Source organism: Saccopteryx leptura, chromosome 5 (genome assembly GCF_036850995.1).
Source record: "Saccopteryx leptura isolate mSacLep1 chromosome 5, mSacLep1_pri_phased_curated, whole genome shotgun sequence".
NCBI classification, from domain to species: Eukaryota; Metazoa; Chordata; class Mammalia; order Chiroptera; family Emballonuridae; genus Saccopteryx; species Saccopteryx leptura.
In genome coordinates, this window is record NC_089507.1 from 126,546,083 (window position 1) to 126,568,039 (window position 21,957).

Consider the following 21,957-nt stretch of genomic DNA (forward strand, 5'->3'; position numbering starts at 1 on the left):
TGCCCCAAACTGCTCCCTAATTGTTAGGAGCTTAGCGTATTCAAACCATTGTTTAGGCTAATGCTGAAATGCCCTACAACTGAGGTTCTAATAAAGTAGTGGGAGGGATTCAATTGTAGTTAAACCATCACTGAACACTCACGGCTGGATAACAGGACTACATAGAATAACCAACCAATTCTTAAGGTTTCCTAATTGGTTAATATCAAGTCAATATATCACCTATCTTTTGGGGGAAAATTAAGTCCCTAGTACTCCAGTGGCTACTGCAATAATTTAAGAACTGGAAAAGACCTTAGTTAACAGCTAAACCTAAAATGGCTAAAATTCATATATCTGTGTTAACATGTAATTATGAATTTTAAAAGAAAAATTTAATACTATTTTTAGCAAAGGAAGTTCTTCTGTGCACTATTTCTTACTGGTCATCAGGCTGTCTCCCTAACAGTTGAAATTAATGATGTCCGATAACAAATTATAACAGTGCAATAATCAGTAATTCTACAGTACCTTATGGTCTGCAGAGTACTTATTTTCATTTGAATTTCATACCATACATGTATAGCAGGTAGAAGAGGTATTTCAAGTTTTCATTTTATGCATGAAGAAATAGAAAAAAATACCTCCCCCCACCATGCTGCACACCAAGGTCATGGGTTTGGTCCCCAGTCAGGGCACCTATGAGAGGCAACCAATGAGTGCACAACTAAAAAGTGAAACAACTAAGTGGAACAAGTTGATGCTTCTCTTTCTCTCTTTCTCTAAGTGGAACGAGTTAATGCTTTTCTCTCTGTCTCTCTCTCTCTGTCTCTCTCTCTAATTAATGGAAATGTTTTTTAAATGCTCACAAATTTAAAAGACCTGTCCACAGTTACACTAGTGAGCAGCTAATCTCCTGGAATCAAAAATATCTGATTCAAATTGCTGCTATTTTGTATTACATCACACAAATGGACAAAGTAAAATTCCTAACAATGTTTTTCAAAGAGATACCTCTTGACATAGAGATACACAATTGGAAAATTCATTTTTATGCTACAGATTATAGTAAACAAGAAAGCAGGCTCAGGAGACAGACTGCCTTGCTTCCAAACTTAAGTTTCACTACTTTTTAGCCATGTGACATCATGCAGTTACTCAACCTTTTTATCATCCAAGTGATGTTACAGAGTACTTATAAAAACTTACTTTGTTCTGAATGTTAACTTTCTTAAAATTTTTAAGTCATTATTAAATTATTTATTGAAACTTTCATTCTGATCAATCAAGTCAGGTGAATCTGCCTGGGAAAACAAACTATTTTCTCAAACAGAATGACAGTGTCATATCAGACATTATTGGAAAGGAAATCAAGGACTACATCTAAGACAACTCCTCACCACACACACACACACACACACACACACACACACACACACACACACACACGCACAGGCACACACACATGCACAACAAAGTCATGCTACTGGAAAACAAAATATTCAAAGCTGATTGAAGTAAACTTCCCAGAGAAATCTATCAAACTTTAGTTGCTAAACTGTACCTTTAAAATTCTATGGCCCTGGCCAGTTTGAACAGTGGATAGAGTGCTGGCCCAGTATATGGACATCCAGGTTCGATTCCCAGACAGGGCACACAAGAGAAGTAACCATCTGCTTCTCTCTTCCCCTCCCTTTCGCCCTTCTCTTCCTCTTCCCCTCCCGTAGTGGCTCAATTGGTTCAAGCATCGCCCTGGGTGCTGAAGATGGCTTGGTAGGTCCGAGCAACTGTTGTCAGCCCCAGACTCTAAAAATAGCTCAGTTAATTCGAGCACTGGCCACAGATGGGGTTGCCAGGTGGATCCCTGTGGTGGCATATGAGACTCTGCCTCACAATCTCCCCTCCTCTCGACTAAAAAAAAAATCTTAAATATCTGCATTTACTAATCACATAAACCCTGGAAGTTCCTTTATATAAATTATTTTTAAATCTGTATCATTTTTGTAACAGTAACACAGAATAAAGAGTGAAGCATGATTATCTACATGAAAACTATATCCAAAAGCGAAACCTAGAATGCAGAACATATTAGAATAGTGTATTTCAACCATTTTAATGGACTAGTCTGTTAAAAATTTTGTGCTGGTGAAAGAGTTAACCACTCTGATGTGTGAAGAGGACAGACCCAATGATCTTAGTTGAATTCACTTATGCTCGTGGTGATTTCTGCCTTAGCAGTCCCCAAAATAATTCTAATTTCACCCCAAGTGTAAAAAGGTTGAAAATCACTGTACTGGAATACAATTTTTTTCATTGCATCAAGCCTTAAATTCTTCTAAAGGAACCATCTTTCAAAGCACTTGAATTCTCCCAAAGACAGACAGAATGAATGTAGAACTAGGAAACAGAAGGGAAACTAAAAGGCAGAATGGAAAATTAATGGCACACATACAGAAACTAATTTCTATCTATATTTAGGATACAAGAGCAGAACACATCATTAAAAAAAAAATCATACGGACAGTACTTCTCTCTTCCAATAATGTAAAGGAACTACTATTATAACTATATTGTTGAGAGCTGTGAAAGAATAATTATTCTAAAAAACAATTATCTCGGATAAAATATAATGATTTAACATTAAAGAAAATAAAGCTGAGCCTGACCAGGCAGTGGTACAGTAGACAGAACGTCGGACTGAGATGCGGAGGACCCAGGTTCGAGACCCCGAGGTCGCCAGCTTGAGCGCAGGCTCATCTGGTTTGAGCAAAGCTCACCAGCTTGAACCCAAGGTCGCTGGCTCGATGAAGGGGTTACTCGGTCTGCTGTAGCCCCATGGTCAAGGCACATATGAGAAAGCAATCAATGAACAACTAAGGTGTTGCAACAAAAAACTGATGATTGATGCTTCTCATCTCTCTCCGTTTCTGTCTGTCTGTCCCTATCTATCCCTTTCTCTGACTCTTTGACTCTCTCTCTCTCTGTCTCTAAAAAAATAAAATAAAAAGAAAATAAAGCTGAGTTATCTAACATTTTTTAAAAGGTTTTTTCAAATTAAGGCTGCTAAATTTCAGACTCCCCACCTCCCTTAAAGGCACAAATCTATTCTCAGTTTTAATTGCTACCAGCTTCCTGATCCTATCTCCCTGACCATTTTGCAGGGAACAATTGTTAAGACAGCAAACAAGTCAAACAAGAGGCATATATCTATCATATTTAACACCAAGCCCAGAAAAATCAGGAATGACCTCTGGATTTTCACTCTGTTGACACCACGTCAGTCACTAAAAATTAGTACTACTTGAAGTTTTTTGGGGGGAGAAGAAGAGAAGGAAAAACCATTCTTCAAATTTATTTCTTAAATTTTTATTTATTGATTTTAGAGAGAGAGGAAGGGGAGAGGAAGATTCTATTCTCTGATTTATATATTCTTTTAGAAATATCTGCTTGCAAGTGTCATTGTTTTCTTAATAACTGTAACAAGACTTCTATAATTCTTTTTTTTTTTTTTTTTACAGTAAGAGAGAGGGATAGATAGGGACAGACAGGAACGGAGAGAGATGAGAAGCATCAATCATCAGTTTTTCACTGCGACACCTTAGTTGTTCATTCATTGCTTTCTCATATGTGCCTTGACCACGGGCCTTCAGCAGACCGAGTAACCCCTTACTCAAGCCAGCAACCTTGGGTCCACGCTGGTGAGCTTTGCTCAAACCAGATGAACCCGGGCTCAAGCTGGCGACCTCGGGGTCTCGCACCTGGGTCCTCCGCATCCCAGTTCGACGTTCTATCCATTGTGCCACAGCCTGGTCAGGCTATAATTACATTTTAAATATTGATCATTTTAATTTACCTTAGAGCACTGCTCTTAATTTTAAATCAACTACCTATAAAAAAATCTTAAACTAAAGGGTAGGACATGATTACCTAAACATAATGACTTGCGTGATTAGAAAATAAACAGGGCCTATGTGAAAGTTAAATCAGAAATAAACTTTTGTCATTTTGAGAAGATTCAATTACCATTGTACATCACAATTTTAAGAATCCTATCTAAATATTCAATTTATTCTAAACATTTTTGTATCCTTTCCCTTGCACACTGCGTAAAAAACTACACATTTTGCATATCCAGTACCAATACTATTCTCTCAGGCAGCTAAGTTGAAGTAGTTCTGCTCTCAGTTCAACTGAGAGGTCAACATGCCTCAGTTGCCTGGAGACTGATGGTTGCTACAGCAGCACAAGATAAGCCAGGCTAAATAAGCTCCAGCTTGAAAGCAGATAGCCTTTACCACTGGATAGAGATAGACGCAGTTGTCTCAGCGTGCAACTCTTCAGTCTAGCTGGATGATCATAGTTGTAAGAGACCCATCTTACTGAAACATGGAAAGAGAAGAAACCATAAAGATTTAATTGGACTGAATGCTGGATTACTTGCAACTATGATTTCTTTGTTCTGTAGTTGAGTCATATGTTAAGTGGAATTTTCCCCCTAGCTATAAATTTCTCTTTACCACCACTTCCCTCATTGACCTCCCTAATGCCAGCCCCTAAAACCACAAACATAATAAATAAGAAGAAATGTGATTTTTGCTTAAATCAGCCTGGAATTAACCAGAGAGTAATTAAAACAGATTTTTATAAAGAAAGAAAAGAAAAATGCACATTGAAAATGTTCATATGAGACTTTGTCCAAGAATATAAACCCATCAATAGCATATGGTTACAGTTAATTAAAATTAAAATAGATAAAATAAAAACAGATACAACTATTTACCCTTTCACCCTCTCAGCCCCAAACCGCTATTATTGTGACTACTCCACTAAGGCTAGTGAAATAAGCTAAAACCAGTCAAACTTCCCTTATTCAGGTTTATAGGTCCACCAAATAGTTAACTTTCATTTTCAAAGACATACCACTTAATCCTGCCACTGATTTTCTGTGCTGAACTCTGTTTATTCTAATATTTAACCTAATTATAATATATATACTGTACTATTACATACTTTAAAAATAACAAGGCTGTGCATTGATGTTCAACTTACACAAAATACATTCTAATGGCCTGTAAAAAACAAAACAAAATAAAACAAAACACATTCCAATGGCCCATACAATGGGAATTATGAATACATGCATAAAGCATAAGTTTACAGCAACTTACCAACAACTACTTAACTAGTTATTTGTTGTAAGACATTTACCACTGTTATAATTTTCTCAAAATGTTAAAACACGTACTACTAGAGCTTTGAATAAAAGTAAAACTATAAAGAATTCCAAATAAAAAAAAATACATCCTTTAGGAATTTTAAGTTATTATCTTCAGGGAAATGTGGGGGTGGGGAGGCTAGAGTAGAGGTGTGTGTGTGTGTGTGTGTGTGCGTGTGTGCGCGCGCGCGCAAAACTTTGCCCATTTACTGTCTTTTTTATGTAATTCAAGACCATAATTTTCTAATTTGACTCCTGCTTTTAATAGGTGTAGACATTACTGTAGACTAGGTCACCTATCAAATTACAGATCTAAAGTGGAGGAGCAGAATAAATAAATGCAAAACCAACAACACAGTCACCATTATTTACAAGATGTATGAACATTCCTTCTCCCACCAGGAGAAAAGCCATACACTACTTACAGGAATCATTCTCTCTTTATTCTATATTCACCTACACTGGTTTTTTTAAACTTAGCAGGTATATACTCTGGTTTCTCTTCAGATTGCATAAATCTTTCACCTTTTACTAAAACTCAGCAGATACTCATACACTATTTGTGTGGTTTATGAAATTAGAAAATGAATTTTTAAAAACATACATCCAAAATTGGTTCATAGTTTTAAAAAGTTGAACTTTTTATAAATAAAATAAAAACTGCCCCTTGAACTACTATTTTATATTTTTAGAAAAAATTTAGAAACTCAGAAATTAAAAATAATCAGTTGATGGCAACATATTCATTTTTCTTTTCTCATCTTGTAAAAATATTTATGATTTCCACTAACATGTCAATACAAACTGAGATACTTTATAAATTCCTATAGGAAGCCCTATTTCATTTCTCTCTTCTCCAATCGAACTCACTTTTGAAACTGATAACCCATCTTCATGTACTTTATAATGTACCTGAGTTGTAGCAACAGCAGGGGTTGCAGATGCTGCTGCTGATGGAGACAGAGCTCCTACTTGCTGCAAATGCCCAGAAGACTGCTGAGGTAAATGAGTGCTGGAGACAGGAGTACTAGATCCTGAGCCAGAGACTACATTTGGAAATGATACTGCTACATCATTGCTGTTATAAATACCTGAAAAAGAAATATTTTATAACTTAGTCAAATTTGTCAGACACACATTAATCAGTATGTTAGAATACCAGCATTTCCTCCTGATCCCTCCCCACAATGACCAATTTTTATTGTAGATGGTAAAAAAAAAAGTACCAGTAACTAAATATATACTGATTTTTCATAAAACACTTATCTAAAAGAAGCCAAGTCTTTTCATATAACAAAAAATGGCTTTGCTAATAAACAGGGGTCACATCACATCAGGAAGTGCTCTGTGAAAATAATAACAAGGGTTTTAGGAATTCCTAAGAGCAATGAAATGTTTCTTTTAGCAATTAGAGTTGCATTAAAAGCACCTGGTAAACCTTTCAAACTGTAGATACAAGGGCCCCAGAACTCACGATTGAGAAAAGTTAAAATGGGAGGAGACTTTGTTTTAAAAAGGTCACCCAGTCTGACAAGGTGGTGGCGCAGAGGATAAAACATTGACCTAGGACGCTGAGGTCCCAGGCTTGAAACCCTAAGGACAACAGCTTGAGAGAGGAGTTGTTGGCTGAGTATGGGGTCATAGACATGACTCCATGGTCTCTGGCTTGAGCCCAATAGCCGTTGCCTTGAGCAAGAGATCTCTGGCTCAGCTGGAGCGCCCCCATCAAGGCACATATGAGAAAGCAATCAAGAAACAACTTAAAGTGCCTCAACTACGAGTTGATAACTTCTCATCTCTCTCCCCTTCTATCTGTCTGTTCCAGTCTCTCACTCTCTCGTAAAGAAATAAAAATAAAATAAAATTTAGGTCACCTAAACACAATAAAATTAAAAACAAAAATTAAAAAAATAAATAAATAAAAAGACCACCCACACTATAATGTAGAAAATAAAATGAAGTCGGACTAGGCTTGAGATTCCAAGGCCAATAAAGAGGCTGATGACATTGTGGAACACAGCTATGAGAAAAGAATACAGGTGGCTTCTAGAAAGTCCAGGAGGCATAGAAGTGGGGGTGGGGGGAACAGAGTATTAAGAGATAAACATGACACAGACTACTAGATAGTAGTAACAGTCTCTTCAAGGAAAAAGGAACACTGGAACCATGGTAAAAGCTAGAAAGTAAGGGGAAAATGAGAGCGTGGAAGCAATTCATTCCAAAAAAGTGGATGGGAAGGGGAGGGAGAGGGAAAATGAGAAAGTTAAAGAGAAAACAAGGAGTTAACGAAAAAAAGGTGGGGTTTTTTTTTCTTTTCAAAGATGGGAGATTGTGGTATATGCTAAAGAAGAGTCCCACAGAGAAAAAGAGGTTCTTTGCTGATCAAGGCAAGAGATAGGATTATCTAGCTCTGGCTGGAGGATAGCTCGGTTAGAGCCTCATCCCGAAGTGCAGAGGTTGCCAGTTTGATCCATGATCAGGGCACATACAGGACCAGATTGATGTTCCTATCCCCCTCTCTCTCTAAAATTAATAAAATAAATAGAGAGAGAGAGAGAGAGAGAATTATCTATAAATCAGTGGGGCTCTCAACCAGGGGTGATGCTGATGCACAGAAGACATCTGACAACGCCTACAGGCATTTTGGTTGTCAGAACTAGGGAGTGCTACTATTGTAGTATCTAGTAGGTAGAGGCAACAGATACTGCTAAATGCATCCCAGAACACCCAGGACAACTCCTCACAACTAAGAATTACCTGGTACACAGAGTCAACAGTGTGGAAGCTGAAATAAAGCTCTTAGAGGGTAGGAAGGAATAAGATCCTAAGAACTTGACACTGTAACAAGAGGAAGCAGGAAAAATGTACATAAGTGGGCTGCAGTAAAAAAAAATCTTTTTGAAAAACTACAGCCCTTGAAGGCAACAAGTTATTATATTAACAATATAATTTACTTATTCTAAAGAACATAAACATTACTGACCCATAATAAATAAAAGCATCTATAACCTTCAAACAAGGGGAATAAAAGAATTGGGACATTATAAAGACCTTACAACAATAAATGAGGCTCCTAAGATATCTATAATTTCTCCAGAAAACACTCATAATTTATTCATTCAACAAATGTATCTATTACCCAGACATCTGAGAGCTCACTGTTTGCCAGACATTATTCTAAGCCCTGGAGATACAAAGCCATTCACGATCTGTGGTCTCTGCCTTCAAGAAGCTTAGTGGAAAAAAGAGACAATTACAAAAGACTGTGAAGAATGATAGAAACATCCTCAGGGGACTATAAATACATATAAAGGAGAATCTAACCCAGACCAGGGGTGAGAGACGGTGGGGAGGTCAGAAAAACTTGCAGAAGAAATGGGTGGCCTTTAAAGCTAGTTTCCAAAGGAACTACAGAACAGAGACAAAGGGCGGTCTCAGGAAGAAACACGCAACAGAGAGCAAGGTAAATTCTAGGAACTTATAAGTACCATCTCTATAGGCTAAGAAAGAAATGAGGCAAAATAATAAGCAGGAACCAGATTAAAAAGAACATTGAAAGTTAAAATGTAAAAAGTTAAAAATTTTAGAGACAACAGGAAACCACTGAAGGATTATAAACTGAAGCCTGGTGTGACCAGATTGGTGTTTTAGCAAAACATAAATCACTGGCACAGGCAGAGAACAGATGGGGAAAGATATTTAAATAAAGACAGAGAAAGCTATTAAGGGTTCCTACAATAATACTGATGAGCAAAAATAGGGATTAAACTACAGTAACAGCAGTAAAGAGACATGACAAAGGCAAAGTTCATGAGACTGGTAACTAGTTAGATCTGAAAAATAAAAAAGAGGGAAGCCCTGGCCGAGTAGCTCAGTTGCTTGAGCATTGTCCACACACACCGCGGTTGCCAGTTTCATCCCCAGTCAGGGCACACTCAAGAAACAACCAGTGAGTGTATAAATAAGTGGGACAACAAATTGATGTTTCTCTCTCCCCTCCCCCCTTCCTGTCTCTCTAAAATCAATTTTTAAAAATTAAAAAAAAAAAAGAGGGAAAATTCACGAAGGACTCTTAAGCACCAGTAAGCAGGTGTGAGTGGTTATACCAATCACTGAAGCAGAAATAGCAATTAAGAATATCAGCATTTGGTTACTATATATAGGTCACTAGCATAATAGCCCAGTGAGGTAAATATCACTCCCATTTTACATATTAGCAAATAGAAGTTTAAAGAAATAAAGTTAACTTGTGGCGTTCCCAGCCACAGCACCACCTCAAAGCACTGAGCTCAGCAGAAGGAGAAGGCGAGTATGGAGCTTAAATCCACCTATGGTTAAAGCACAGTGGAAACAACCAGCTACTAAGGCTGCTTGCAAGGTGCACCCTCTACTGCGGGGGTGAAGACACATATCACAGGCCTGGTAACAGTGGCACTCTGTAAAAGTAGACGTTATTAAAAGTTCACTAAACTTCTGATTTGCAAACTTCCCTTCCAGTGCCTGGTGCTCAGGATTTCAAAAATTGTGCTTCTAGAGTGCAGCTACTGGTATACTTTGCAGAAGGCAAGTGAGACCTCTCTGGTTGGCCTTTTAAAAGAGACCAACAATTATGCCAAAGACATCCAGCTAGCATGCCACATATCTAGATAACATGCTTAAGAATCCACTGTGATGGGAAACATTTCATTCTTAAATTTTTTTTCTCTTCTTTCTGTTATTGGTGGTTCTAAATGTTAGGTTTGTTCTCCCATGGGATCAAATGGTACCTAAGTACATGACTGCAAGTGAAAAACAGGGAACAGAAATTATTTCCATTTTCATTTGTATGTGAATTTTTAAAATATAAATGCAGGCACAGTAAGCATTAACATAAGTGAAAATGTTTCAGTGAACAAATGTCACAGTTCAGCTTTACATAAATAAATCTGTTCTATTTTTCTGGACAGTGTCAGCACTTGGATTTTTTTAAAACAAGTATATTTCTTATTGATGGTACCAAAATGGGAGTTTGTAGCACTTTTACCATACAGTAGTTTCCATCCATTCACTATACTTTCTGAGTTGTCCTACATAAAAGTACATGTTTTGAACGTTGTCTGTCTTCTGTGCTGTTCCTCTAAGTGTGCTAGTAAAACAATTAAACTGCCCTGGCTGGATAGCTAAGTTGGTTGGAGTATTGCTCTGATACTCAGAGGTTGTGGTTCAATCCCCAGTCAAGGCACATACAGAAATAGATCGAAATTTCTGTCTCTTGCTCAATGACCTAGAAAGTGGTAGAATCAGGGTTCAAACCCACAGCTGTCTGATTCTATAATGAAACCACTTCCTAATACAAGTTTGAGGTTCAGGACGATCACTGTGGTCTTTGAGATGCCTGCGGAACACAGAACTCTTATATAAGTCTAGAATAGGATAAGATTAGCCTAAAACTTGGCAGAAAAATCAGGTCTGAAGACACAAGTCTAGGAGTTAGAAGCACAATAAAGTTAGAATAAGTAAACAAGAAAATTCAAAGCTTTCTGTTGGTGTGCACTGTGTTTCACAATTTTGACCAGTATTTCATATATAGAAGCATGGAAATTTCATATTTAAATTCTAGATTTCTTATTTCTCCTGAAAAACTGAAGCTTTATCAATAATGGATACTATATTCTGAAATAGCAACAATTTGCCAAAGCTTTGGACAGACACAGATTCTTTCTGTGTGTGTGACAGAGACAGAGAGACAAAGAGAGAGAGAGACAGACAGGAAGGGAGAGAGATGAGAAGCATCAATTCTTTGTTGAGGCTCCTTAGTCTCCTTAATTGTTCATTGACTGCTTTCTCATATGTGCCTTGATCGGGGGAGCTACAGCAGAGCGAGTGACCCCTTGCTCAAGCCAGCGACCTTTGGGCTCAATCCAGTGACCATGGGATCACGTCTATGATCCCACTCTCAAGCCAGAGACTGCTCGCTCAAGCTGGATGAGCCCGCGCTCAAGCCGATGACCTTGGGGTTTTGAACCTGGGTCCACTGCATCCCAGTCCACTGCTCTACCCACTGCGCCACCACCTGGTCAGGCTAGACGCAGATTCTTTAATCCACCAGTGTCCAGTCATTCCTTATTCTTTACCTCTTCTTCCTTTGTTTATGAATCTAATTTACAACTCCTCATATGAAAGCAGGTCAAAACCAAGGGAAGTACTCAGCATAATCAAGAGAAAAGGACCAAAGACAGAACACTACAGAATATTATCATTTAAAGTATAGAAAATCAATCAATTAAACCAAAATGAACGGTAGACAAAGAAAGATATACCACAAAGAATAAAATTTAAAAACTAAGAGAGAGAATCTTAGAAATCACTTGGAGAATTTCAAAGGAAAGGTCAAATGAGTCTATTGGTCATTTAAGGTAAGGTCAGAAAAAGAAGTCACCGATAAATGTTGGCAAGATAACTCTTTTAAGAAGATTGGCTGTGAAGAACAGAAAAGTGATAACATGTGAATGAAGCAACTTTATGTTCCAAGGGACAGGCACATAGCTGAGAAAAAAATTTTTTTAGTCCGTTTACCCATAGTTTGCTCACCAAATATTGAAAGGCACTGAAGAATGCGAAGAACAGAAGAAAATTCTGCCTTCAGAAAACTTAGTCTCAGAACAGAGCTAATAAGTATTCATAAGCTACTGATAGGAAAGAAATGCTAGATACAATATGTGCATATGACATGACGGACGATTCAAGTTCAGAGGAAGAAACTGGAATGGGAAAGTTCCAGTGAGAAGTACTTACCTCTGCTTTTTAAAAGTCCCTTGAAAGGCAGAATGCTGATTATCTAACTGTTTTTTTTTTTAATAGTGAAAATCACACTACATATGAAGTCTCCAACTTCTATAACTAAAAGACAAATGTTACCTGGAGACAGCACCATAAAATTGTTCTTTCCTATAAAGCCAAGACAAGAGCGACCTTAAAGGTTTTATTTGAGAATATTCTTGCAAAGGCTCTAGTAATGCCTAATACAAAATAAGTTTCCATAAATGCCAGCTATGGTTATATTACAGTTAATGCTCTAATTAACATTTTTAAGTCAGGAGAGTACAGTATTATAATTGACAGGTCCTCTACACTTGGAAAACTGAAAATACCATTACCACATGCAATAATATATCATGAAAATGTAATACTGAGAAGCAAAACTGACGATTGAAGATCTTCAATCTCTAAACTTAATCTGTTTTTAACATGACTTAAGTGGGAAAGTGCACAGCTAAATGTGTAAGGAAGTGATCACACTTTGAAACAGTGTCTGGTATTCAGGTTACCATTCTAAAGCAGAACAAATAAAAAATTTCCTTTTCTATTATGGCAGGAAAACATACAATTCTAAATCTTTTCTTTTTAATGAGAATCATTGCCACCTCAATTCTTGCATACTTCAGCTATAATTAGTAAAGCATGAATAGTTTACTAAGACCTCTAGATCTTTTTTCACAAGGCAAATAATCCTCCTTAGATTGTTCTGTACCTGGCTTTACATTTAATTTCACTTTATTTCCATCTTTTTACAAGTTATATGCTATTTCAATCCAAATCAGTGACATTCATCAAATTAAACAGAACTGAGTCCTAAAATGCACAAGTGCTAGGAAAATACACTGAAATTCATGTGTTCAGGATAGAGAATAGAAACAAAGATGTAGAATGATACAGAGGGTGACAGTGACATACTGATTCATTCACTCATCTATCCATCCACTTATCAAACAAATATTAATTGCATATCTATTAGAAGCAGGCACTGTGCTGGGAGCAAAGAATAAAGTAGGGAACAAGACAGATAAGATCTCTGCTCTGCAGGAATTTACAACTAAGGGAGGCAAACGTGAAAACAAACAGGTAACTATAGATTGTCACAAGTGTTTTGATGGCAGAGAAAAGAGTACCATGAGAGTGAAAAATCAGGAAGCATTAAAGACCTGTTTAATGAAATGACACTAAAGCAAAGACTTAAAAGTTAGGTTAGATATTAACTGCACAAAAAGTAGAAAAGCTTGTTTAAAAGACACGGAAAAACAAAAAATATATATAAATAAATAACGTGGCCAGAGCACAATGGCGAGAGTGGTGGAAGACAAGGTTGGAGAGACGGAAGGAACAGGTCTCCCAGGACCCTGTAAGCCATATAAAGGTAATTATAGCTTATGTTAAGAGCAATATGGCCTACCCAGGCAGTGGCACAGTGGATAGAGTGTCAGACTGGGATGCTGAGGACACAGGTTCAAAACCCCAAGGTCACCGGCTTGAATGCAGGCTCATCCAGCTTAAGCACAGGGTCTCTGGCTTGAGCGTGGAATCATAGACATGACTCCAAGGTCGCTAGCTTGAGCAAGGGGTCATTGGCTTGGCTGGAGCCCCCCAGTCAAGACACATATGAGAAAGCAATCAGTGAACAAACTAAGGTTCCACAATAAAGAACTGTTGCTTCCCATCTCTCTCCCTTCCTGTCTGTCCCTGTCTCCCATAAAAAAAAAAAAGAGTAATACAAGATACCAACCACAAAGATTATGACTTAGTTTTTTAAAAAGATCAGATCATCCCTCTGACTGCTATGCAGCAAATGAATTAAGAGGGGGAAGGGTGGAAACAGAACATTTAGGAGGCAACTCCACAATCCAGGTGAACGAGTATATCCCTCTGAACGACAGTGGTAGTGGTAATGAACGTGGAGAAGAGGGAATCTAGATGTGGAAATACAGAAGTTGGAATCACCTAACTTGATGATAAGCTATATTTGGTAGGGAAAGAACAGTATTATGAATGAATTCCAGGTTTCTGGCAAGTGATCAGAAGTGCCATTTACTGAGATGGTGAAAACTGGAACAGGAAGAATGGATTTTTTTGTAAAAGAGAAAAAAGCTGGGTTATGACTAAGTCTTGAAGACTTCCAACATTTCATAAATAGTTAGTGGAGGAGAAATCTGTAAAGAAAATTCAGACCAGTAAGGTAAGAAGAAAACTTTGAGTGTAGTTTCACTCAAGTCAAGAGCAGAGTGTCTCAAGAAAGAGAGGGCACACCAACCGAATATCCCATGATGCTGAAGGCTAGCTAAGGGACAGACTGAAAATGCCCACTGGGTCTGGAAACATCGAGACAGATGGTATCTTAGGATACAGAGTATAGTGTGGGCAGAGCCAAGAAAACACTGTTTAGCCCTCAGTATGCCCACTGCAGTTACATAAAATCAATATATGACAGAAGCACACCACTGCCATGACAGAAATATTAGGGTTCATCAACCAGAGTTCCTGCTTCCCAGTTTCAAACTGCCTGGAGGCCAAACCAGTACCACATCAAGTTGCTTGTTCAGCAAAGTAGAAAAGTAAATGAATGGGACAGTCTTAAGGAATATTTAACCAAGCAAATTATTAAGCCTGAGAAGTTATCTCTAAGCCACATCCCAAGAGACCGAATATTCTTTTCTGGTGGTTAATATGGTAAAAAGTAGTTAAAAGTCCAAATTCTGCTCTCTCATGCAAATAACTTAATCTCTCTGAACCTAGCACACTTCATTAATAAAATGAGGATGGCACCAATGATTTCCCAGGACTGGTGAAAGGATAGCTAACATATGTAAAGCATTTATTAATATTATTAGTACATTGTCTACCATTAAAACTTTTCATAAATAGCAGCCATATTATTAAATATAAAAAAGAAACAACAGCTATGATAAAAGAAATTAATAGGATAATATATGCAATAATAGAAAACTTCAATTATTAATGTTGTCTTAATGTCTCTTCGTTTGGCATCTAATGAATAAACACTTAGGATACTCTGTATCTTGGTTTGCCCTTCCAAGATTGTGGACTGTGTCTCTATATGATTAACAAATTCATTACTCAGATAGGGTAAAATAAAATATAATGCTGAAAAAGGTAGCAGAGGGGATGAGAGGGGCTGGGAACAGAGGGGAGGGGAAAAAAGGTGGTTATAGTAATAGAAAGTCCTCAACAAAAACAAGTATGCTCAGTCATCTAAGATGAAAACTGAAAGATACCCACTGAACTTGGCAATGTAAAAACTATTCCTGACCTGAATGCAGTAGCAGTTCTAGAAGCCAGTAATGAAGTGACATGAAAAATCAATCAGTGAGCCCTGGCTGGCTGGCTCAGCAGCAGATCATTGGCTCGGCGTGTGGAAGTCCCGGGCTTGATTCCCGGCCAGGGCACATAGGAGAAGCGCCCATCAGCTTCTCCACCTTCTCCCTCTCCTTTCTCTCTATCTCTCTCTTCCCTTCCCACAGCCAAGGCTCCATTGGAGCAAAGTTGGCCTGGGCGCTGAGGATGGCTCTATGGCCTCTGCCTCAGGCACTGAAGATAGTTCCGGTCGCAGCAGAGCACTGCCCCAGTTGGGCAGAGCATCACTCCCTGGTGGGCATGCCGGGTGGATCCGGGTAAGGCGCATGCGGGAGTCTGTCTGCCTGCCTTCCCGCTTCTCACTTCAGAAAAATACAAAAAAAAAAAAAAAAAAAAAAAAATTCAGTGAGAGAATTTCTGTTTCTGGCAATGAGGCAGAGAGATACCCTGATAGACTTCTTCATTAAAAGTACTTAAGAATGAATAGCTGCCTGACTGGTGGTGGCACAGTGATAGAGCCTCAACCTGGGACACTAAGGTTCCATACTCGAAACACTGAGTCACTGGCTTGAGTGTGGACTCATCCAGCTTGAGCGCAGGATCACCAGCTTGAGCGTGAGGTCACCAGCTTGAGCATGGGATCCCAGATATGACCCCATGGTCGCTGGCTTGAGCCCAAAGGTTGCTGGCTTGAGCAAGGGGTCCCTGGCTCAGCTTGAGCACCTGGTCAAGGTACGTATGAGAATCAAGCAATGCACAACTACAATGAAGCAACTATGAGTTGATGCTTCTCATCTCTCCCCCATCACAAAAAAAAAAAAAAAAGTGTGGGGCGGACAAGCTGACCCAACCTGAATTTCTTACTGTGCTAATAAATTTGTATGGCTTAAAAATGCAAATTTTGTAATAATTTGTTGTGGCAGCAAGGGAAAACTAATAGACTTTCAGTGCCAGGAAGTAAGAAAGTGTTCAAAGAATAATGAGGGCATATCAAAAGGACATGGAGCCTTCTTAAAGGGGCTCCCACTGGCTAAATTGTTAATAGTTTGAATGGATTATAATCCACAGCTCCATAAATTCATACTGATATAAACTGAAAATCTGATGAAGAATGGGAAAAGAAATCCTTTTCATTGGAAAAGCCTGATTATACGCCATCTGATAAGATGCAATGATCAGATATCTCCTGCTCCAAAAAAAGAACCTGAATCTAACAATGAAAGAAAATAAGTCAGCCCTAGCTGGGCAGTTCAGTTGGTTACAGCATCTTCCCTATAAGCCAAGTGTGGGTTTGATACCCAGTCAGGGTATATATCAGGTCTACCGGAAAGTTCTGTCCGTTTCTATCACAACAAGTTTCGACACGTAAGCACATGTTTATTTGGTGCATGTGTGCCTCTCTATTTTTATCACTTAATGTATACATACTGACGTAGCAAATTAACTAAAACAAAGTTGATTCACGTTAGTCTTATGTGTGAAATGATAGTGTACCCATGGCTACTGATAAAGTTCATTTACACCACTGTAATTTTTACGAATTTCAACAAGGAAGAAATGCTACAGAAGCATGTCTGTTGCATCCACCATATTCCCCGGACTTAGCACCCTCCGACTATCACTTGTTTTTGTCCTTACAAAATTTTTTGAAGGGCAAAAAATTCAAAAATAAAGAAGATATCAAACAAGCACTGGTTCAATTTTTCGCATCAAAAGATAAAACATTTTTCAAAAATGGGATATACAAATTGCTGGCAAGAAATCATTAATAATAATGGCAATTATATTATTTAATAAAGTTTATTGATGGTAAGAAAAATTTGTATTTTGTTTTATTCCAAAAACGGACAGAACTTTCCGGTAGACCTTATATAAGAATCAACCAAAGAAAGCACTAATCGTGGAACAAATTGATGTTTCTCTCTGTCTCTTCCTCTCTATCAAAAACCAATCAATAAGTATAAATAAGTAGAAAAACAAAAAAAAACAAATCCAAAATAATTAACCTGTGATCTTCAAAAATATTGATATAACTGTCAAACTTGAATGGCATTTGAAGACTAGATGGTAGTAATATGGTAGTGTTAATTTCCTATTCTTGACAGCTGTACTGTGACTCTGTAGAAATATTTAAGTGTTCATATCTGGATGGGCACTTCATCTGCAACTTAAATTGTTCTTTGCTTTGACTATTATAGTTTTCCATTCCTAAAGTTTCAAGTTGCTTCTTTTTAATATTTTGTTTCTAATTATTATCTTCCCTCATGTCTTTCCTACTAACATGCTTTCTCTCAATACGTAGTTTCATGAGGATTTAGTGGGGTAGCAAATCAGATTTCCTATTATTGCCAACATGGATTAAAGATTTTTGGTCTCCCAAATCTTGACATACTCAGAAACAACTTTCAATATAAGCTTCCCAATACACCTTTTGAATGAAAATATCACTTGCTCCTAATATACAAGCATGATGAAGAAAAGTCTGAGAAGCATAATTCCAAATACCTAGCTGTTATATATATTATCCCATCCTGAGATCCTGAAATAAAATGACCTACTGAGCATGAAACTAATATTAGCCATCTATAGAAACAGCTCACTATAATATATGCTCCATAACTCCATTAATCAAAGTGACTGGGACATAATTTCTGCAAACACATGACTAGAAATTAATGTGAACAGAAGTAAAACAATCAACTGCATTATAGAGAGGGAAAAGAATCTTATCAAGAAGGCAATAATCTTTAAAGAGGGCTTACCTAACTGTTCTACTCTCATATCACACTCATTAAGAAAGCAACTTCCCAATTATATTCATTTTCCCAAAATTACTTTAGGGAAGAATAAGGCAAGCAATGTTTGTTATTCTAGACAGTTTACTTTTTTTTTTTATCATGAATGACTAAATGACATACTTCCCTGCCATCATTTCTGAGATACTGGCTTGCCTAAGCTCACCTGATCCACTCTAGGTATATATACTGGACAAAACCAAAAGAAGGCTAATATAATAACCTGTGAGAGGGCAAGAATCTGAACCAACCCAGAACTATGAGGAAGAAAGATGGCTTTTGAAAATAATAAATTAAATATAAAATTCATGTTAAGAAGCTTCAAATTAATTAGAGAAAAAGATTTAGAAAGTACCACTGTTGACACATTCAATTAGGAGGAGATAGAAAATAGAATGAGAGACAGGCTGAAAAACTCTTACCAAAGAATGCAAAAGAAGCAGTAACATCGCAGAAGACGGTGAAATTACAGAAGAAAATAACTGTATCACAGAAGCACAATCTTTACATATATAAGTGTCATTACTATTTATTCTATGTAATCATTAAAACTTTAGTCTGAAGTACACTAAAAGGAAACCACTTTTGTAAACACATTCGTTACTACACATATTAAAGGCAATAATCAACTCTTTTGTGGGGAAACTTATTTTTAAAATTCCTACTAATTTAAACATTCATTAATCCAAAATAATCAAGTTTTTTAAAATTAAGGATTTGGACTAAAAGTTTTCACAGCAATTCCATCTTCCTTTAAGCTGACTTTTTCTACTTGTTAACTTGATTGCTTCCCATCTATCCAGATTTTTGGCCCATCAAATATTGTTATCTTGCATTTTAATTCATTACCTTTCTAGAGTCTTCCTTTCCACTTACTAAGACTTTTCTATCTGAAAATAAACCTGATCCAACCTCTTTGTTTTCTCTATCAACATTCCTCATGGAGTTTCAGTTACTGACCCTTATATGAACTACTTTTTTCTTTCCTGTCCAAACTCTAATCTCATCTATACATTTGCATGCTAAACATCTCTACTTAAATATCTTGTTGGTAAATGAATACCCAATCTCTCCCAGCTACTGCCATTCAATTCATTGACAATTACTATCAGTAGATCTTCTTGGGTAACATACTCCCCAGTCCTTATTATTATTATTAGCACCTTCAATACATTTAGTTAAATCAGTGATTTTCAACCAGCATGTCACAGCACATTGTGTATTACAAGAATTTTTAAGACAAGCAATACCTGACTATTTAGTCAGGGGCACTGACTTCTTTTCCTGTCAAATTAAAAAATGACGACAACACAAAAACCATCCAGTGTGAACAAATCAAAATTTTAACTATTTTTTGTCAGATCAGCAAAAAATATATTTTTGGTGTGCTACATAATTTTAATAATTAGTTTATGCATGCCATGAGATGAAAATGGTTGAAAGTTGCTGGACTAGATCATACAAAAATCAAACTGGTTTCTCTGCTCAAACATTAGCTCCTTTCAATCTTATATGCTTCAACCAGAGGACCTGGGTTTTATCTTTCTTCCCAAGTCAAATACCAACAACTGTAAACTCCTTGGTCTAATATCTACAGCTGCTACTTCTCATATATATATTTCACATAAAATATCAATATCACCATCGCTTCATTCAGCCTGTGTATTCTCATTTAGGAGCCACTGCTGGAGCTTTCATGTTCCTGGGATTGGGCATCTAGTCCTGATCCCTATCTCCAAATAGTTAATTCTTCATGTTCTTTAAGTATCATCAGGTAAAATACTACATTTTCTGTACATTTCATTTCCTCAGTTAAAAGTCATTTTTCCAGACCTTAACTCTTACTGTACTATAGATTAGAGAAGTTCTAACTATGTATCCTGAAATTTTTATTTATATACACATTGCTATTCCTTTTAGCTTTTATGTTCCCTCAAGGCAAAATCCATGTGCAGTATAGCACTTTTTTTTAAAACCTGGGTTTTTTTAAAAAGATTTTTATTTATTCATTTGAGAGAGGAAAGGGCGGGGGGAGACAAAGGGGGAGGTGCAGGAAGCATCAACTCCCATATGTGCCTTGACCAGGTAAGCCCAGGGTTTTGAACCAGCGACCTCAGTGTTCCAAGTTGATGCTTTATCCACTGCACCACCACAGGTCAGGCCCACTATAGTATTCTTATGTCCCCAAAACAACAAATCAGAATCTCAGATACAGAAAGAATTTAATATATACTTGCCAAATGAAAAAAAAAAAAAGCTAAGATACTCTTGAAAAGTTCCATATTGCAGATATTCATATCCTGCAAGATCAGTCTTACATGATACTGGGGTTTTTAGAGGAGGGAAAGGATGAAGTAGATACATTAACTGGTTAAGACTAGTGGGTTCAGAATATACACGGCTCACGCTCAACTGATCTAAAAGTATTTAGGAGATACATTACAGAATTAATGAACTATTATAAATCATAGGCTATGGTCTTAGCTTCTTTCCCTCAGAAAGAACGAAGGATCACAGATTTAGAAAGTGGCCTTAAAAATCAAAACCTAGGCATCTAGACCCTGATAGGTTAGTAGTTTTAGGGATCCTAAAACCCACCCTTACCATGTTGTAAGCAATATGAAAAATCCAATCAAGTACAACAGTTCACCCTACCAACCATTCAAGATTATGGAGAATTCCCTTCAGTTATAATTTTTGTGACTACAGATCTCTAATATTGCTTTATATAGGAAAGTTTTCAAAGTACCATATATTAGGATTAATTTAACACTATTAACTTCAGAATCATGTGTGAGTTTGGTACATACCTATGAACTTAAGTTCCTGCTTTGTTAGTGTAGAACTGTCATCTCTGTCTAAAGAAAAGAAATATTTTAATTTAAAAATTTTAATAACCAGTCCCTAAAAACTACCATTATAGATAAGTTGAAAAATTTAAGTCATAAGGAAGAGGAAACCATCAGTATGGTTAATGCTCAAATAAATAAATAAATAAATAAATACCTATGAAAATGGTAAGTCATTTTAAATTGATCTGTGTGAATTAAAAAAGGCAGCGTTCTAGATTATTGATGTCACTACCATCTAACTTAAAATGGATTTTTATAAATTAATTTTCATTTACACTAATTCCTTCACTCGACAGAAACTTTTTAGGGTCTGTCCCTCTTGCAGTGTCAATGAAAAGCATATAAATTCACTCTCCTTTGTAGTTGTTAACAAGCATTCTAAAATTATTTCTTTTCCCCAGTGTCTGATTGACCACCCAAACGTTAATATCCTTCAGTGTTTATCACTTAAGAGTCACTTAAGTATCTTTCCAAAACATAGTGATTCAAGAGACAAAGTAGCTTGGATGCTTTGAAATGGAAAAGCCTTACTGTCTTATTTATAGTATATGTCCAATATTACTTAGCAAGGCTGTATAGTATATAGTCAATCCTTCCCACGCAGGAGCAAATGAAACAAAAAGAGTAGCATTTGTTGTATCCTGATATGTAACAATCTATTGCATAGAAATAAAGAACACACCTACTAATCAAGGAAGAAGAAAAAACAAGTTTATTGTGAATAAAAAGAACACTCTAGATCAATGGTTCTCAATCTCCACACTGCTCAAGGCAACCACTCTTTCACATCAGTATACATGTATCTATTATACAATGCGAATCTCAAATGATTAATAGACCGTGGAACTGTTATGCCTGAGAATTACCCATCTCTGTTCTTAGATCCCTACCTTCTTAATGCTTCCCTGAAATAAGAAAAAAAAAAAAAAAAAACAGGACACATGTGAATAACAAAGTCCTACAGACTATTCCAACAAACCTGAATAGGTCA

At 36.9% G+C, this 21,957-nt stretch overlaps 1 protein-coding gene across 9 annotated transcripts in view; it reads right to left on the minus strand.

The window, feature by feature from the left end:
* The window catches only part of MLLT10 (MLLT10 histone lysine methyltransferase DOT1L cofactor), a 289,716-nt gene that overhangs the window by 26,881 nt on the left and 240,878 nt on the right, over window positions 1–21,957 (minus strand). For 7 of the 9 annotated variants that reach the window (XM_066384587.1, XM_066384586.1, XM_066384583.1 and 4 more), the window contains 2 exons: window positions 20,925–20,972; window positions 6,107–6,285 (listed from right to left, as the gene is read on the minus strand). In XM_066384587.1, coding sequence (XP_066240684.1) covers window positions 6,107–6,285; window positions 20,925–20,972 — 227 coding nt within the window. The remainder of the gene's footprint in view (window positions 1–6,106; window positions 6,286–20,924; window positions 20,973–21,957) is intronic. The other 2 variants (XM_066384584.1, XM_066384589.1) reach the window with 1 other exon arrangement.